This window comes from Zalophus californianus, chromosome 10 (assembly GCF_009762305.2).
Source record: "Zalophus californianus isolate mZalCal1 chromosome 10, mZalCal1.pri.v2, whole genome shotgun sequence".
NCBI classification, from domain to species: Eukaryota; Metazoa; Chordata; class Mammalia; order Carnivora; family Otariidae; genus Zalophus; species Zalophus californianus.
In genome coordinates, this window is record NC_045604.1 from 76,608,218 (window position 1) to 76,625,719 (window position 17,502).

At 51.2% G+C, this 17,502-nt stretch overlaps 1 protein-coding gene across 3 annotated transcripts in view; it reads right to left on the reverse strand.

The window, feature by feature from the left end:
* Window positions 1-388: 388 nt before the first annotated feature.
* The window catches only part of USP7 (ubiquitin specific peptidase 7), a 63,040-nt gene continuing 45,926 nt past the window's right edge, over window positions 389-17,502 (reverse strand). For all 3 annotated transcript variants that reach the window (XM_027610416.2, XM_027610417.2, XM_027610419.2), the window contains 21 exons: window positions 15,912-15,994; window positions 13,040-13,149; window positions 11,337-11,493; window positions 10,137-10,281; window positions 9,748-9,878; window positions 8,812-8,946; window positions 8,226-8,327; window positions 7,958-8,063; window positions 7,120-7,212; window positions 6,963-7,030; window positions 6,528-6,628; window positions 5,512-5,665; window positions 4,700-4,767; window positions 4,108-4,216; window positions 3,946-4,023; window positions 3,146-3,246; window positions 2,238-2,337; window positions 1,442-1,561; window positions 1,185-1,256; window positions 954-1,044; window positions 389-711 (listed from right to left, as the gene is read on the reverse strand). In XM_027610416.2, coding sequence (XP_027466217.1) covers window positions 605-711; window positions 954-1,044; window positions 1,185-1,256; window positions 1,442-1,561; window positions 2,238-2,337; window positions 3,146-3,246; window positions 3,946-4,023; window positions 4,108-4,216; window positions 4,700-4,767; window positions 5,512-5,665; window positions 6,528-6,628; window positions 6,963-7,030; window positions 7,120-7,212; window positions 7,958-8,063; window positions 8,226-8,327; window positions 8,812-8,946; window positions 9,748-9,878; window positions 10,137-10,281; window positions 11,337-11,493; window positions 13,040-13,149; window positions 15,912-15,994 — 2,231 coding nt within the window. In that variant the 3' untranslated portion in view covers window positions 389-604. The remainder of the gene's footprint in view (window positions 712-953; window positions 1,045-1,184; window positions 1,257-1,441; window positions 1,562-2,237; window positions 2,338-3,145; window positions 3,247-3,945; window positions 4,024-4,107; window positions 4,217-4,699; window positions 4,768-5,511; window positions 5,666-6,527; window positions 6,629-6,962; window positions 7,031-7,119; window positions 7,213-7,957; window positions 8,064-8,225; window positions 8,328-8,811; window positions 8,947-9,747; window positions 9,879-10,136; window positions 10,282-11,336; window positions 11,494-13,039; window positions 13,150-15,911; window positions 15,995-17,502) is intronic.

The window sequence follows — 17,502 nt, forward strand, 5'->3', positions numbered from 1 at the left end:
GGGTTGCGGAATGGTGGTGACTGGCAGAGTGAGACACGTTTACTGAGACCCAGGCAGCGGGAGGAGGACCGAGGAAGGGGGACAGTACACGCAGTGAAGGAAAGAGCACTATTTATTAGGTTGTGAGTTTCTCTGTTTTGCCTTTACAGATGCACAAAAGGTCATGGCAAGTAGAACTGAGAGGGAAATACGTCAAACGAGCCTACACGCAAGACCAGCTGCGGGGCTGGTGACCGCGACCCTAGGAAGGCGGCCAGGCGGCCTCTGCTGGCTGGGAACAGACCAGAGGCCTCTCGCCAGAGCCTCGCGGCCCTCACCTCTTCTCCCCCGCGATGCTGGCCGTCGCCTTGCACTGTGGTTACCATAAAATAACTCTCATCGGCATCCAAGCTTTATAAAAACACCTTCATTTTGCTCAAAAAGGGCAGTCAATAGATACAGAGAAGCCAAACTGAACAGCCTCAACAAAATAAAATTAACATCAGCAGCAAATCCCCTTGCTGAAGACTTCGGATAGAGTGCACGTGTACCAAAGTTCTAGGCTGTTAAAAAGGGGCACACACCCACGCACGGCCCCTCGCCTTGCACACACTGGGTAAGGAAGTCAGTTATGGATTTTAATGGCCTTTTCCAGGTAAGTGTAGCGACTCCTCTTTGGGGCTTTGTTGAAGTGGTCGAGCCCTAGCCAAGGCCGAGGATGAGACATGTTACCTGGTGGAGAGAGAGACACGGCTGAGACTGGACGGAGAGCAAGTCCTAGAAGCCCAGGGCCAGTGGCCGACCCGAGGTGTGGCTCCCGGGGAAGCTGGGACTCGGAGCCAAGCACCGCCCACCCTCATGGACCAGACCACCAACGTTTCAACCCTGGTCACGCACTGTTCCTCCCTGCTTCACAGACGCCACTGGAACCCGGGGCGGGCCGCCCACTTCTCGGGCCGCGGGAGGGCGCTTACCAGGCTGGGGCTCAAAGTCTTTCAAGTTCACTTCATACTCATCCTCGTTTATGTACTGGTGTCGGCCCATCATCACAATGGCAAATTTAAACTGAAAGACAGAAGGGCCCCTCCTCCGTGAACTCTGGGCACGAGCAAACACACACCTCTGGCCAAAGTCTTGGCTGCTTCCTGAGCCAAGGTTTCGGGGTGCTGCCAGACATCCCTCACAAGTGCCCAAGACGTGCGTACCTTCTCAAACTCCTTTTCCTGGATGTCTAGCAGACTCTGAATCCGTTTCATGACTTCTCTGAAATGCTCGCCCTACGAACGGTAAAGGACACGTGTGTGCACGCTCATCTGTGTGCGCCCCTCCGTGGCAGTGGCCCCTCGTGGCCCGCGTGTACACCACCAAAGCTCATCATCAGCCCGAGGAGCCCAGATTCAGCAGCACAAATCCCAAAGCACTGAGACGGAGAATACTCGACCTATTTACCAAACACCCTCACCTGGTGTATCCTCAGCAAAAATGGAATCCCGAACGTCCCGAACACCTCTTTGTGGAAGTGCGCCACGGTGACGAGCATCTCATTCTCCTTGTCTATGTCCACCTGGTCCAAAGGTATTTCCTGGGGACAGGAGACACACAGAGCTGAGCAACAGTCTATGCAAACAACCTCCGCATTTGCTTCTGACTCGATGCTCCAACGTGGCGTCACTGTGGGTGACGCCAGGTTTGGGTCTTGTTAGAATGAGGAGAGCTCCGAGTTGGAAGGTATCTGCATTTTTACAGGAAACTCTGGGTTTCTGGAGTCCAAACGATATACTAGTCTAGTAACTGGAAATTTCAGCTGCTCCTCAATCAACAGGGAGCCACAGCTTCTAACCAGACTGGTTTGGTGGCCCATACTTAGAATTCACTCCTGAGAACAAGTCCTCTGCGATCCTACGTACATGGGGACCTCCACAGTCAGGCCCAGACCAAGAAGGACGCTGCGGCAGGGGAGCGCAAGCGGGTTTCAGCAGAGCGGGCCGGCACGCTGTGTGACAGACGGCAGGCAAGGCCAAGCAGCACTGTCAACGGGCCTCATGCCACTCAACCCGACACACCTGATGTGCTTGCAGAGGAAGATTTCAATAAAGTATTAATTCCTCAAAATGCGTAAGAGTAAAATTAACCGCAGGGATCACATCTACTGGTACCCTACACAACGCTTAGGCCGTGTCCGCAAGTCAGGGCTATCTGAGAAGGGAGGCGGGTGGCCATCCCACAGGCCAGGGCGCCCACAAGGGAGGGCCCGTTACCTCTATTCGAAATGTTCTACTCGTTGCCGGAGATAAGCATTCTAACAGTTCATCTTCTTGGTGCACACCAATAATCTTGTAGCTTACGATTTCTAGCAGCCTGCACAAAACAAGGGGGGAAATGAACTACATCAATTCATGTGAGAAAAAAGGACGGGTAAGTAGCTTCCTAAAAAGAAATTCTTTATTATAAAGCTATCTACATTTGCTTATTTTCTTCCTCTTCAGAGAGCTGAAAGGCCCAAAGAGGGCATCCTTGGGGAGGAACAGAGGCCCGGTCGGCAGCCCCGGCAGCCCGAGGCCATGCGGCCCCGTGTGGGCACAGGGATGGAGGGGAAACCAAGTCTCCAGGAACTGTGTACATCGTGCCCACGATGGTTCCCAGCTGGGCAGGACCTGTGGTGTTTTTCTCCTGCCCTCTTTAGAGAATAAGGATCTCATTCTTTTATTGATACCACAGAGCACGCATTCCGGGAAGCGAAGAGCCCCAAGGCTTGTTTTGTCCTGTGAGCGGGCAGCAGGGCACCGGCATGAGAAGGCCCAACTCTGAAACAAACACTGCCCGTCAAGTCTGGGGCTTCTGTCTGCAGCCGGAATATCCGCCCCATGGATCAGAAGCACCTGGATTTCTCCACTGCAACCAAGAGCAACCTGGATTTCTGCCCTGTTTCAGCTGATGCTCCATTTGAGTCCTCTCTTTACTGTGGGTGATTTTTCTACCCGAATCTCAACTTTCTACAGCTTAATAACAGGAGACAGGGAAGGAAGAAAGAAAACATGGCTCAATTGTGAAATACTTATAAACCGCCACAAAAGCCGGGCGGAGAGCCGGTCTGCCACTCTGCTGCACCGGTCCCGGGAACACGGCCGCAGGGCGCGGGCCACCCCCAGCTGCAGTAAATACTTGCCTAAGTTTCCCTGACGCCTTCTCCCCAAGCTCAACAGCCTTTTTACATTCTTCCAGCAGGTCCCGGACACACCCATGCTTATCGGGATATAGTGTGATTTCCTAGGAAATGACAAGATGAAAGAAAATGTAAGGGGTCTCTGCTCAAGCACATCCTTGATGCTGGAAGAGAGGAAGAAACTGCAAGGGATTTTCAGTTGTCCCTAGCTCCCCACCACATCACCAACGCCCCCAGTCTGAGGGCCCCTGATGCGTGAACTTGGACCCCCGGCCCCGGCCCCAGCCCAGGCCTGCAGGGGAGTTTAAGAAATGCCAATTTGATGCCAAAAGGTTGCCGTTTACAGGACAGCTTCTCGGCAAACTCTCCCACAGCAGGCCAGCTCCTAGCCGGCTCTCTCAGCAAAGTGAAAACAGGACAGTGTCAGCCGAGACAACAACCAGGGCTGGACTGGAGGAGGTCAGCCTGTCAATTCCACCCAGATGAGCATGTTTATGACACATGGCAAGCATTTTCCTTAAAAACCGCCAGAGCTACAAACGCGAAACACTAGGGTGCAAGCAGGGAAAGACTTATCTATGCCCACCTCAAGTGGGCAGGCAGCACCCACCCCGCCCTCAGGCTCGCTGCTAGAGACCAGAGGGCCAGGCAGAGGTAGAAATGGTTCAGAAGCAGTGGTGGTGGCAAGAGGGGGACAGAGGGCCTCTAACACCTTTATTTCGTTGTTTTAGTTTTCAAGAGCTAGACAAACACTAAACACACACCAATGAAAATAAAAATTCGTATCATTAAAAAGCACGTACCTCTTCCCTAAACTGGCTGTTTAACCAAATACACTTAAAACTTCGTCTGTTTTCAAAGTCTGTGATTTTCATCTTAAGCTATTGAGAAAAGAGAGACTATCAGATACGTCTCCACAAAACCCAAACCTCATGACCCACGGTTACATGAATTCGGACTCATACCTGCTGATAGTAAAGTTTCTTAGGTTGTCTAGGCTTGAAGAACTGTAGGAGATCTCTTAAAGTCCCTTCATAATTATGTCTAAGAGGGTTACCTGGGCCGTCCCTATAACTGCACGAGAAAACAGCATATAAACAAATGACTTATTTGCCTAAAACAAGTATCAGTGAGTTAGCATAAATGCAAACCACTGCCCGTACGCCTAGCTTCAAACCGTGGGCCTGGCACAGGCCTTCCCTCCATACCCCTGCTGCCCGAGCCCTTAGTCCCCCCGGCGGTCCCACATGCGCTCTCGGCAACGGGGACAGGGCACACGCGGGCTTGGCCGGGGTGGGCCCAGCTGGATGCGAGGGAGAGGTGTTGGTGATGTTATCTAAACAAGTCCGGCTCTAGATGAGGCAGGCTGCCAACTACGCGGACATCTGGGAGCAGTGTGGGCAGGATGTGTGTGGTGACGACTCTGCATCGGAAACTAAGCGGTGGACTGTCAGACGGTGCAGCCAGCTATTACTGGAATTAGTTCCACGATGTCGAGATCAATTATGGAGGGCATGCAGTACAGACCAGACAGCAAGGGGCCAGGGAGCACCTTACCCTTGAGACTTGAAAAACTGGAGCAACATGGGGTCAGTGTTGAGCCTCTGGGCCACTGTCTTTGCAACCTGGGAGGAGGGAAGGGACCCAAAGTCAGAAAAGGCCCATGTTGGGGAGTGAACTGAAATTTGCTTATAAACTTTACCATTAACTATTTACCTAACGTTCTTAAAGAAATGTGAAATGAATAGCCTGAATTTACATGGCCTAAAAACCCACCACCGACTGAGAACAAACTATACTCCCCAGTGTATGCTCCATGGGGGCAGCACGTCGGTGAAATCACCTGTTAAAGGGTTTTTTGCCTTTTAAGTAGCCTGAACACACGACCCCGAGATTAAGACCTGAGCTGAGATCGAGAGACAGATGCCTAACCGACTGAGCCACCCAGGTACCCCACCTTTCCTTTTAAAGATTATTTAAGCAAACTCTAAACACAATGTGGGGCTCCAACTCACAACCCTGAGATCAACAGCCGCACACTCCTTCCACCCAGCCAGCCAGGTGCCCCAAGGGTTTCTCGCTTTTAACGGTGAAGTCTACAGGTTTATTTTCCAATGGCAAGTTGTAATTGAAGCAAAACTGCCGTAAAAACTATCATCTCTGAAACCAAATCATGCCCGGGTGGATGGGGTAGGGGTGGGAGGGGGCAGCGCCAACACCAATCCCCTCAAGAACCATTCAGACAATGGGGCCGTCACCTTCCTCCAGAACCAAACCCAGCAGCCTCTCTCTCTTCAGTCCTTCCTTTTTAAGAAGAACTTGGTCTCTCTGGTATAGAATCTGAAGGGGAAGGACCACCTGTCAAATACCTGAAAATAATTCATTCGGTTTGATAATGTAACCACAAATCCAGGATCATTAGGGATTGTTTTATCACAGAAAATGACATCAACACGGTGGTAGAGGTCTCGGAAATATTCTTTTGCAGTGGGTAATTCACTGTTATCATTTTCAGGGTCATCCCTGCGGGGGGAGAAAGAAAGAGATTGCAGACTGAATCGAAGTCCAGGCCAGGGGTAATGGTTATTTAAAAAAAAAAAAAAAAAAAAGGCATCACCTCTGAACCCACAGTGACACGGACTAACAGTGTGGATGCCAGGAGTCTGTCCCAGAGAGTCCGTAGCCAGGACAGTTAAGGAAAGGCCACCACACAGAGGAGCTGTGCTCGGAGCCTCCCATGTGCTAGTGTGAACCGCCCCCTGCTTCACCTCCTGACAAGGGCACGAAACCATGTCCTCCCATTAAAGACTCAGCATGACGGGCCTCACGGCAGAGCCCACTCTCTGACCCCAAGCTGGCAGGCGACCACCTTCCTGCTAAGGCAGCAAGTATTTACTACCTGGTCCTCCAAACACAAGTCTGCCAACCCCCGCTCTTGGGGACCCCATCACCGGTGCTCGAGCCCGCCACGGCCAGGTGGCTTCTGCAAGAGCCCAGGCAAGGCTGCTTGCTGACGAAGTGGCTAAGACGGCAGACCTGCTGGTCCGACGGGCCCTAAACGAACTGCCTATGCAGGTGCGTGCCAGGGACGCTCATGCTGAGGGAAAGGAAAACCATCCTGCTACTGTTGGAAAGACCTCTGCCACCCCACTGAGAGCTGCCGTGCTCATCACGGATTCTTAGAAAATGAGACCACTCGTTACATGAGCAAAAGGTCCACTGCCCACGATCCCCCAACCGGGAGAGGCCGACTTCTGTCAACGTTCTCAGCTACTTCAAACAAAATCTAACTCAGGGTCTTGACACGGTTTTGTTTCTGCTTCTGGGGCTTATGAGGAAACTCGCTCTTAGTACAAAGTGATACAGTCCTTCAAAAGGTACTTACTTCTGGAAGACTATAATGTCACCGTCCATTAGTTCATCAAGGGCTTTATCAAGAGACACGTCGTAATCCTGGATTCTCTCTGTTAAATTCGGTTTAACTTCCTACAGTAAGAGAGATGAATGGTTACCGCCTAACGTTTAATATGACCAGACACCGCAGGTGTTCTCCCTGAGAATTCTGTTCTCTGTGCCCTACATTTCTAGTGAGAATGCTAATGGGAACGTTACTGTCCACAGAGACGTAATGATCACCGAGCCCGAGTGAGGAAAAATCAGACATCTACAAACGTGACCCTCTACTCAACACCACCCGGGGCCTCCACCACTTAGCTGCAGACTGCACACAACAACGAGTCAGGGCTAGCAAAACAAACAAGAAAAGCCCTCCCCAAACCACAAACGATACACTGATTACAGAAAAACAAGACATCCAAACCTCATAGAGGATAAGACTAGTATCTTGGATAAATCCTGCTCTGTCACACATAACCGGGAGCAAGTCACCTGCGTTCGAGAAAAACAAAGAATCCAGAGCTGTAATGGACCGAGACTTTAGCAAAACCAACTCCGATGGTGAGGACAGTAGGACTTACGTATTTTACAGGATATTGGTGTGTAGATGTGCCCACAGTAATTCAAGCTCCGTGTCTTGGGGTCATACATCTTCAAAAATAGCATGACATCATCTACAAGGTTAACAAACAGGTTTTGTTAGGATCTTAACACTTGGGACAATGTCCTAAAAATATTAATAGTAGGCAACCAAGTGACAGCGTCTGGCACCCAAAAGCCACCGTGTCAGGTGAGGTTCATCATAACGCTGACTGACCCTAGGAGTATAGCATCATTCTGCACGTCGGGCCCCCGGGAAACAGTAATCCGAGGCAGGGAGGATGGGACCGAGGGCAGTGAACTTATTAGGCATCTTATTTTCAAGGTTAGGTACTAACCAGCTAGCTGACTGTTGCCATGAGAAAATGCTACTATCGTGTGTCTTTGCAGCAATGACAACTGACCATTTTAGAGCGAGCGTCAGCAGGCTCTGACCCACCTGTTTTGGCAGAGTTGTGCCAGAAGATGGCCAACCTGTTCGTTGCCGAGTTTCTGCACCCGCTTTCTGGCGGAAGAGGCCGCAACGGCCCACAGGCATGAAATACTTACTACCCGGCCCTGGGCAGGGACGGTCTGCAGCCCTGCCCCGTGGCGGCCCCTGTGAGGCACGCGGCAAACCACGCAGACTCAGCACGGCCGCGGCCTGCTCGCCACTGGCAGCCAGTCAGGCCCAGCCAGCTTCGCCAAGAAGCCTGAACACAGGAAGGGGTTCAGGGGCATTTCTGAAACCGGACCTCCTGGCAAGGGAAGCATGCCTAATCCCACGTGTGACTAGACACTGGTCCCGGGCCCCGGCTCTGCTGCTCCGGGGGTACTTACGATCTTTGTCAAACTTGGGTAACGTGGCTCCACTGGCAGCCAGCTCCGGATCAACGGTTTCCAGGAATATCGTCCACGGGTTTTCATTATCACTCAGCTCAATCATCTATTTCCAAAAGAGATGCTGCTGTTAGGATATTTCCAGGGCTAAGTGAGAGTGAAGAGCACGGCTGCCCACCATTCAGCGGGCCAGAGGCAGACAAGCAACAGCGGCGCAAAGCGACTCTGACCGAGGTGCGCGGCGCCCGCCACCCTCACGTGCCCTCACCGTCTTGTTGCCGTCCGCCTCGTTATCCAACATTGCTGGCCGTTTGGTTCCGTTGCTCCTCGCCTGCATGGGCCATAATCGAATCTGATCTTGTGGAAATCCCTGAAAAAAATTATCACTAAATTAATTAAAACAAAATCAGGGGCACCTGGGTGGCTCAGTCGTTAAGCATCTGCCTTCAGCTCAGGTCATGATCCCAGGGTCCTGGGATCGAGCCCCGCATCGGGCTCTCTGCTCCGCGGGAAGCCTGCTTCTCCCTCTCCCACACCCCTGCTTGTGTTCCCTCTCTCGCTGCCTCTCTGTCAAATAAATAAATAAAATCTTAAAAAGAAAAAAAAAATCAGCTCATACTTTAATTCCGTATGACTGTAAATGATTCTAGGATAAGAAGAAACAAAATGATAGTTTGAGCTCTCCCTGCTGACATGGACGAGAGAGCCGAGCCCACCACCCCACCCCACCCCCGGCTTCCAGGGTTCCCAGGATGCCTGGGCTCGAATGCCCGATCCTAGCTCGTCCAGTTTGTGAGGAAAGCAGACAGAACCTGGAGATGAAAACAACCATCCCCAGAAGGGCCGGCACTCACCATGGTCTGAGAGAGGTTCTGGACAAATTCAGCCAGAGAGGAGTTTTTCAATACTTTGAACACAGTGTATTTCACTTTTTCTTCATCATACATATCATTTCCTTGGTGGCCACAAAACTGGTCCTCTGCAACTATCTGAAAATACACAAGAAAACACACAACAGCTCATACTTTAATTCCATGCATCCAACGGAGGCACAGATGCTGTGAGACCACTCCAAGCAAAACAAAGTTTCAACAGTAACAAGCTAAAAAGAGCTAGTCTCTGGCTTCAGTGACCCTTCTTCCAGGGACCCAAAGAGAAAAGTATCAAGATGACAAAGGACGAAATCGGGTGTTTAGTTAGAAAGTACAAACACGGATGCCAGGGTGGCTCAGTCGGTTAGGCGTCTGCCTTCAGCTCAAGTCATGCTCTCAGGGTCCTGGGATCGAGCCCTGCGCTCCCTGCCCTCCCTGCTTGTGCTCTCTCTCGGAAATAAATAAAATCTTAAAAAAAAAAAAAAAAAAGTACAAACACCTGCACCGCCACACACCCCCGCCCCCTCCCTGGAGGGCGAGCTGGAAGCCTGCTGCATGGCAGGTTCTGGATACCGCCCGGGCCCAGCCAGGACGCCAAGCTAGCACCTCTTCCCAGGCAACCAACCTGCTGAAAGCAGCACCCACTTCCCAATAGAGCAGCCAAACCATAAACCTAAACCTTCTGGAAGTTCACCTCCCCGTCCAGCTCTCCCTCCTTCCCCATCACTGGCGACGCCTCTCCGTGGCCTGGAGCGCCACCTCCCACCGCAAGCTCACCCTCCCATGCCCCACTCCAGGGGCCCTTCCCGCTCTGAGCTCCTCCATGCCCACGCTGAGAGAGCGTGGCTCAGTCTGGGGGGCCCTTCCCCTGAGCGGCCCCCACCATGGGGGCAGCGACGCCGCAGAAGCAAGGCTGACCTGCACTTGCATGTAGAGGTGGGCTTCCTGCCGCTCCTTCCGCTTCTGGGCCTCGATCCTTTTCTCCTCCTGGAGTCGCTCTACCAACTGCTGAGGGATGTCGTGGTCGGTGACCGCTTGTAAAACCTCACCTGCACAACAAACATGCCTTCTCTCTCACCTGTGTGCAGGTTCTCTGCTCCCCTCCTCAGAAGGTCCCAATGCCATGTGGTTGTCAACACAGCAATCTTATTTGAGTGAAATTGCTCAGGACCGCGAGTCCCCTGTCCAGCTGGCCTGGGGGTGCGGGGACCAGGGCTGCGCAAGCCGAGCGTGCGGCCGCGTGGGGACAGGTGGTAGAGCTGGGCAGCACCCTGGGAACGGGGACTCAGGCCTGTGGCGCGACTCACTGAGCTTGGACTCCCTGATGTAGACCAGCATGTACGCGTTGGTGCAGTGCCGCACGGACAGGTCGTCATCATGGCCCCCGTAGTTGTGCTCGATGGCCTCCTCCTTCGTGCACCTGGACACCACGTCGTCGTCAAATTTACACCACTGACAAGGAAAGCAAGGAGACGTGGCAGAGATAAAGCACACACAGGGGCAGTGTTCTCCTAAAATAAGTCATCTGAGGATGTGCCGGCCCCGGGCACTGTGTCAGGTAAGCCGGCCTCTCCCCAAGCTCCTGGGCACCTTGGCCGACTCTGGCCCGCATTCGGGGTATGGGGGTGGGAGGGCGGGCTGTGAAGGTGCATCTGTTGGCAATTCTTACACTCCAACAGCCCGCTTCAATTTACATTCAATTCACCAACAGTACAACTCTTTACAGATTTGAGAAAACATACAGAGCACACCTCTGCTGCTAGTAAAATCGAAGTTTTATGGTATAGTTATAAAATTAAATAGGGACATTTGATCCTATCTCATGACACAGTCTCACAGCAAGTGAGGGTCTGACTTTAAAAAGTCAGATTTGTACATTATACTTATATTCCAATCTCTTCATTGTGGATCGAGTCACTTTCAACGGTACTAAATCTTACAGTGAAAGGTTCATTGTGGTCTGGCGCTATGTGGGTCCCTCCACCAAATCTCAGCTCGAGCGAGGTGGGCTCAGCCTCTGCTCTGTTCCTCACTGGCCCTATAGTCCTGGACACAGAGCCCGAGGAGACCCTCATCCCCTGGGGACGACTACAAGAGAGCAGATCCACGCAAACCTGGGGCAGACGGAGGGTCACACACCGCGGACAACCAGGCCTGCCCAATGACGCGCCATGAGCACTGCCTCCCCAGCCCGGGCCCGGCCATGGATGATTATTCTGCTGGTATTCTTAAGTGGGAAGTAGGTGCCTCAATTTACATAACGAACGGATCAAGGTTCAACGCTCAATACTAATAAAGAGAGGCATAATACAGTATAATCACTAATTTCCTATTCACCTTTAAAGTATCAGCAATTAATGCATGAGAGCACAGAAATAAATCAGAGCCCAGGGGGCAATCTTTCATTATCCAGGCCATCGGGCAGGACCGGGCTAAGGGGAAGCTGAGTGCCAGGGTGAATGCCCTAGACACCATCACATCCGACTCCACCCCTGCCCAGCACTTACTTTGCCATCCCCTTTGGGGTTCAGATAAACCACATAATGTCCACCATGATTATCTCCACTGTGAACCAGGACTGCATGAAGAATATAATTTGCAGGGTCCTTAGGATCTGTTTTTTGCAAAAATTCATCGAGTGGTAACTGTTCTGGGAATTCAAACCTATTAAAAAACATTTTTAAAGAAATCCAGGTTTCATTCACAGGTGAAATAGTTTACCTTTATTTATTTATTGCTAGACGTTCTAATTTATTGGCTCATCTTTATTTGGAAAGGCAAGTATCAATGTGACTTGGGAGGCCCCATGAACACTTCGGAGGCAGCTCCCATTCATTAGAACAAGTTAATTATTCAGACAGCAGTAAAAAATTTGAAGCTACATAGGAGAAAAATGCTCTAAATGCACTGAGATAATGCTTCACCGAATTTCAAGTTCAGAATGTTACACAACAGCCAGTCTTGTGATAGATGTACACCGTGATTCTTCTAGGATGTGGATAATTCTAAATGTTATTAACGAATAATTCTGGCTGTCCACAACTTAGAACAAAGCATATACTGTACGTTTGAGAAACACGGGAAATCGGATCTGATCAGTGAAGACATGTAAGCAAGGATCCCCTACACCCCACGATTGCTAAAGACATCCTGAACTTGATTTGCTTTTAAATGACTGGGTCCATAAACATTTTAACAACACGGTCGAAATTAATCAGGAGTGCCTTGAGAGGAGGGCTGTCGAGGACTTGGAGAGTGAGCTCACGGAGTCTGAAGGGGCAGCCGCCCCGGCACCAGCCCAGTCCGCTCTCAGCAATCCTGGCTGCACTGCCAAATGTTCAGAATTCCTAAAGGATGTCAGAAATCTGGGCTTTTACACAAAATCTCATGGGGTTTTTTTTGGGGGGGGGGTTGTTGTTTTTTAATGTTGGCAACTAACGCCAATAAAAACAGAAACAAAAGCAAGGTGGGGACCCAACAAAACACACCAGCAGGTTGGCCTTGGTCTGCAGGATGCCAATCTGTGAGGTGTGGTGGAGACGGTTTCGTACAGATTCCACAGCGATGGGCAAGAATGAAAGAGCAAAGACCCGGCTGGTGGCAAGTAACTTGACTGGGTCCGTTCTCCCTCAAGTTTGATGGGTGACTAACCAACGTCTATCCTGTGCCCAAACTAACCAGTACCAAAGTTCTGTAGTCTAAACCAGGTAAAGTAGTATTTACTACCATTCTTTTTATCTGGCATTTTAAGAATGGGGAAAACACCTAGAAGAAGGCACACACATACATCTACATCATCTTCCTGAAAATTCCAACACATTCTAGAATACCAACTGAGAGATTACAAAATATTGGAGGATCGTATTTAAACAAATACAGCAACATCAAATTCCACTCCTGAGGTAACAGCGGCATTCCAGCGAGTGCAAAACAGGTGGAGCAGAAAGCCCTCTCCCCTCAGACCTCCATCTGCCACAGTGTGGAGGGGGCTGGGGCTCCCTAAGAGGGAGCAATGGGAGGAACAGCCTCTGAAATCTCGTAAGGGAAATTATCCCTTTAAAACCATATTCTTGGGACAGTGAGGCGAGAGAGAGACCTAAATACATCAGAGATGGACTGAAAATATAAAAAGACTAAACAAAGCACTAAAACTGACCCCCGAAGTCAGGCGATGATTCAATCTTAACTTTAACATCCCACTATAAATTACCTATCATTGATCTTGATATTTTGGTCCGTCTGAGGGTCATACATAAATCTCATCAGCTGTAGATGTAACACTGGTGGCAAAGTTAGGAATTTCACACCTTTCTCTGCTTCCTGAACATTGAAAAAGAAATGCAAGTTTAGTTCAGCCCTCCTTAGTCCTTGAAGCAAGGACAGCAATAGCGGTTGGAGAGATTTGGTGGGAGAGGAAGGGTAGGTATCCAGCTGGGGTGCTTTTAAAATATTGTTTAAGAAACAGGCTCATGGGTGGCTCAGTCGGTTAAGCGTCCGACTCTTGGTTTCACTCAGGTCATGATCTCAGAGGTGAGATCAAGCCCCCGTCGGGCTCCAAACTCAGAGCAGAGTCTGCTTGAAATTCCCTCTCCCTCTCCCGCAGCTTGCATCTTCTCCACCCCCTCCCTCTCTCTGATAAATGAAATCTTAAACACACACACACACACACACACACACACACACACACACACACACACAAAGACAAAAGAAAAGAACCAAGTTCAAACAGAGAACTGGTGGTTGTCGTAGGGCAGGGGTGGGGGAAGGGCGAAACAGATGAGGGGTATCAAGAGATACAAACTTCCAGTTACAAAACAGGTCACAGATGCAAAGTACGTGTAGGGACAGAGCCAGCAGCACTATGCGAACTCTGCGGTGAGCATCTCATGATGTATGTGAGCGCCGCACCACTACACGGCACACCTGAAGCAAATATAATACCGCACACATCAACGACGCTTCAATTAAAGATAAAGTAAGGGGCGCCTGGGTGGCTCAGTCGTTAGGCGTCTGCCTTCGGCTCAGGTCATGGTCCCAGGGTCCTGGGATGGAGCACCGCATCGGGCTCCCTGCTCGGCGGGAAGCCTGCTTTTCCCTCTCCCACTCCCCCTGCTTGTGTTCCCTCTCTTGCTGTGTCTCTCTGTCAAATAAATAAATAAAATCTTTAAAAAAATTAAAAAATAAAATGTTCTGCTTAGCTCTTTCTCAGGTTCGCTGCAAGGGCTTGTGTGTGAACAATTTACTCTGGATTATATTCTGATGCCCAACAACAGGGGAACAGCTAAGTAAATTAGGGCTTAATCACTTGCTGGTGTGTTATACAGTCATTAAACACGATAGGAAATACGGAAAAACACAGAAAATCATGCAGTGGACAGGCAGAAGCCGGGGACTGCAGGGAGGCGAGATCAGGCGTGCTTACAGACACCTGGCCGCAACAAGTGTGGCTGCTCACAGGCACGGGGCGAGACAGCGACCGGTCAGCAGCTTCCTGCCCCTGGTCTCAGAGCACATTCACTTCAGAGCACACGATGCACAGCACACACTCAGCGCTTACAGTCCAACCCAGTTCTGAACACTGTCCTCACTCGATAACAGCAAGACCCTCACATCAGCAACAGAGCCTCGGTGCAGTGGGACACGCCCCGCTTCTCAACAAGGCCTCCTCTGAGGGGGGCCCGACTCCACAGCTCCCACATGCCTGGCCCCACCTCAGCCGCCTCTGGTTTCCTCACGAAAATAAGCCTCTGCACAACCCCACCACTACCAGACCACCGGGCTCTCAACACAGCTCAGCTTCTGATTCAGACCTTCCTTCTGGGGCCGGGTATGTCCGGCCGAGGCACTGTGCCTGTGACAAGCCCCAAGACAAGGCTCTCTGATCAGTCGCATTAGCATGCCGAAGACGACAAAGTATCTCTGGAAAGAAAAATGAAAACCCAAGGAACCTGCCATACAAAGGAACGGCATGGTTTCGATACAACTTAAAAGAACAATAAAAGAATTGTTTCTCTACCACAGTCCACGGAGGCTATGATTCTAAAATACATACTGCTCACCCAGACCCCAAACCATCCAGTGTGGACAAGGGCAATTCTTGTGAGTTGACTGAAGTGTTTCCTAAGCACATCTAGGCACATGCTTGCAAAGTGACTTTCTGATCCACAATGCAGGATCCTGAGTGGCCTGACCAAGCAGAAGAGCAGATCTGTGGCTCACTGCAATGTGGGCACACCAGCACCATGAATTCTAAGGTAGCCAGCTTCGTAAACACAGGATGGTGTGGGAAATCATAAACTGGCTGAGCCCACGTGTCCAGGTTATGAGTCCAACACAGACTCTGGACGCTGCATCCGTGAAGGATGCTACTGACCCACTTACATCTGCCTGACCGGCAGCCAGGAACATACCGCAGTCCATGTCTCTCCAGCCAGCCACAGACTGACCAGTCACTTGTCCACAATGCTTGGTGCTCTGCCAGAAGCTTAGAGTCCCCACGGGGCTTTGTGGGAAAACAATCAGGGACACCGTGTATTCACAGGACAAGCAAAAGAAAACGCACTCCTCGTTTTACAACTCATGATCCTTTAGATCCTTTAGAAAACTAACCCCATCACACACACACACACACACACACACACACACACACACACACACACACACACACACACACACACACACACGCCGAAGTGCAAACCACCCATGAGCCCAAAGTCCAAGAAAGAAAGAACCTCTACTGCAACTAGAAGCTGAGGAAAAGCTCCAGTGGAAACCAGTGAGGCGAGGAGCAGGGTCATGGGTGCCGTGCAGAACACGCCTCCCTACAGCGGGACGGGGTCTCCCGTGTGCTGGGTGATGGGTCTACCCAAGACGCTGCACGTCAACCTCCCGCCCCCAGCTCAGCCCCACCAGGGGCACAATTGGAGGCCCCAAAATATAGTGTCCGCACTAAGAAGTAAAATCTTTTGAGCTCTAAATATGAACAGCGTATGAAAAGGTACAAGTGACTTTCCTGTCCACAACTGAAGCAAAGGACGTGAAAACACAGTGATGGGAAAGGCGGCACACAGCTCCCACGTTACCTGCAAGCCGTGCTCCCCAGCGTCGTATTTATTGTCACCGTCTAGTTGTTCCACAGCCACGTAGTCCACAAATGATTCAAATACTTGAAAGAGAGAAAGAGGAAAAAAAGTCAGCCGATGATTTCACTAGAGCCCTGATGGTAATGCAGCCGCCCCGACACACTTCGGCACGCTGGGGAGGAGAGTGGAGGGAAGAGCAGCCCGGAGTGGCGGCTCCCAGCCTGTGCCCGAGACCCGCCACGCCCGCCACGACCCCCGGCCTCTGCCCGAGACCCGCCACACCCGCCACGACCCCGCCACAGCTCCAGAACAGAAGCCCTGAACCTCTAAGAACCCCATCGACATGGTTTCCTATAAGGGTGTTAGAAGCGTTCATGTGGAGTCAAACGTTTTACTCACTTTTAACAAAATCAAGGAACATTCAAGTACACATTTTGACCCACTTTTCATAGAGCTACAATTGAGACGATGCAGGCAGAGAGCAGGACCGTGGGGGTAAGAGGGACACGATGGGACATAAGTAAGATGAATCAGGACAAGGGCCTAGTATCGACCACAACACGGGGACTGAGCCGGGAAGCTCCTGTTGTTACGCGAGAACTCAAACGCTCTGACTCACATACAAGAGGACGAGGTGCAGGGTCAGATGCGTTCATGGGGATGGAGTGCTCCCTTCACAGCGCGTCCAGAAGAATCACAATGCTCGCTGTGATTAGCTTACAGAGCTGGGGCGCGTGGGGGAAGACAGAGAATTCGCCCAAGGACAACTAGCGGACCAGAAGACAGGCTAAAAACAAATCCACACGGATAGGAACGTCTGCTGACAAAGGTGCAGAGCAATGGGAGAATGTGACGGGTTCACCAGAGACCCACGTGTGGGGGATCAGTCCTGACGTCCTACCACACGCAAAAAACCATTCCGGGTGGATTACGGATAAAGACAAAAGAGAAAATAGTGAGAGATAAAATAGCTTATGACTTCAGGGCAGGTGTTCTTAACACAGAAAGCAGAGAATGACTGGCTGATTTCACTCAAATTCTGAAATGCCGTTCAACAAGAGCGAATAGAGGCGAGCCCCACGCAGAGCAGCCCCACAAAGCCGATCGCCGGGCAAGCATCCCGAGCGCGTCCGGCAGCACTCCTGCCCTGCTCCTGCCCGAATGACCCATGCGGGACTTGATGTCCTGTGCTCAACAAGGTCACACCCTGGATGATGAGCGCTACAGAACCAGGATCTGGAAGGAGCCCTTCACCTGTCCCCACTCACTGTGCAGAAGAGAAACACAAACAAAGCCCAGCGTCTCCCTGACAGAGGGAAGATACTCTCTGGGGCCGGGGAAAGAAGTGCCCAAAGGACGAGAGAGCAGTCCCCAGAGCTCATGCCGGCCTGCGAACGGTCTCTGCTCCCACCAGCCACGGTGAAAAGCCCCCTCACACATGGAGCTCCAAGAAGGCGGCTCAGAACGGTGCTGCCTTAGCTGTGGGCCCAAGTAGCCTAACACTGTTGAGCTCCCACCTGACAGAGTGTAAAAACGAGCCTCCGAAGAACCACCCTATGTCCAAGTCACTTCAACGTGCCCCAGAACAAAG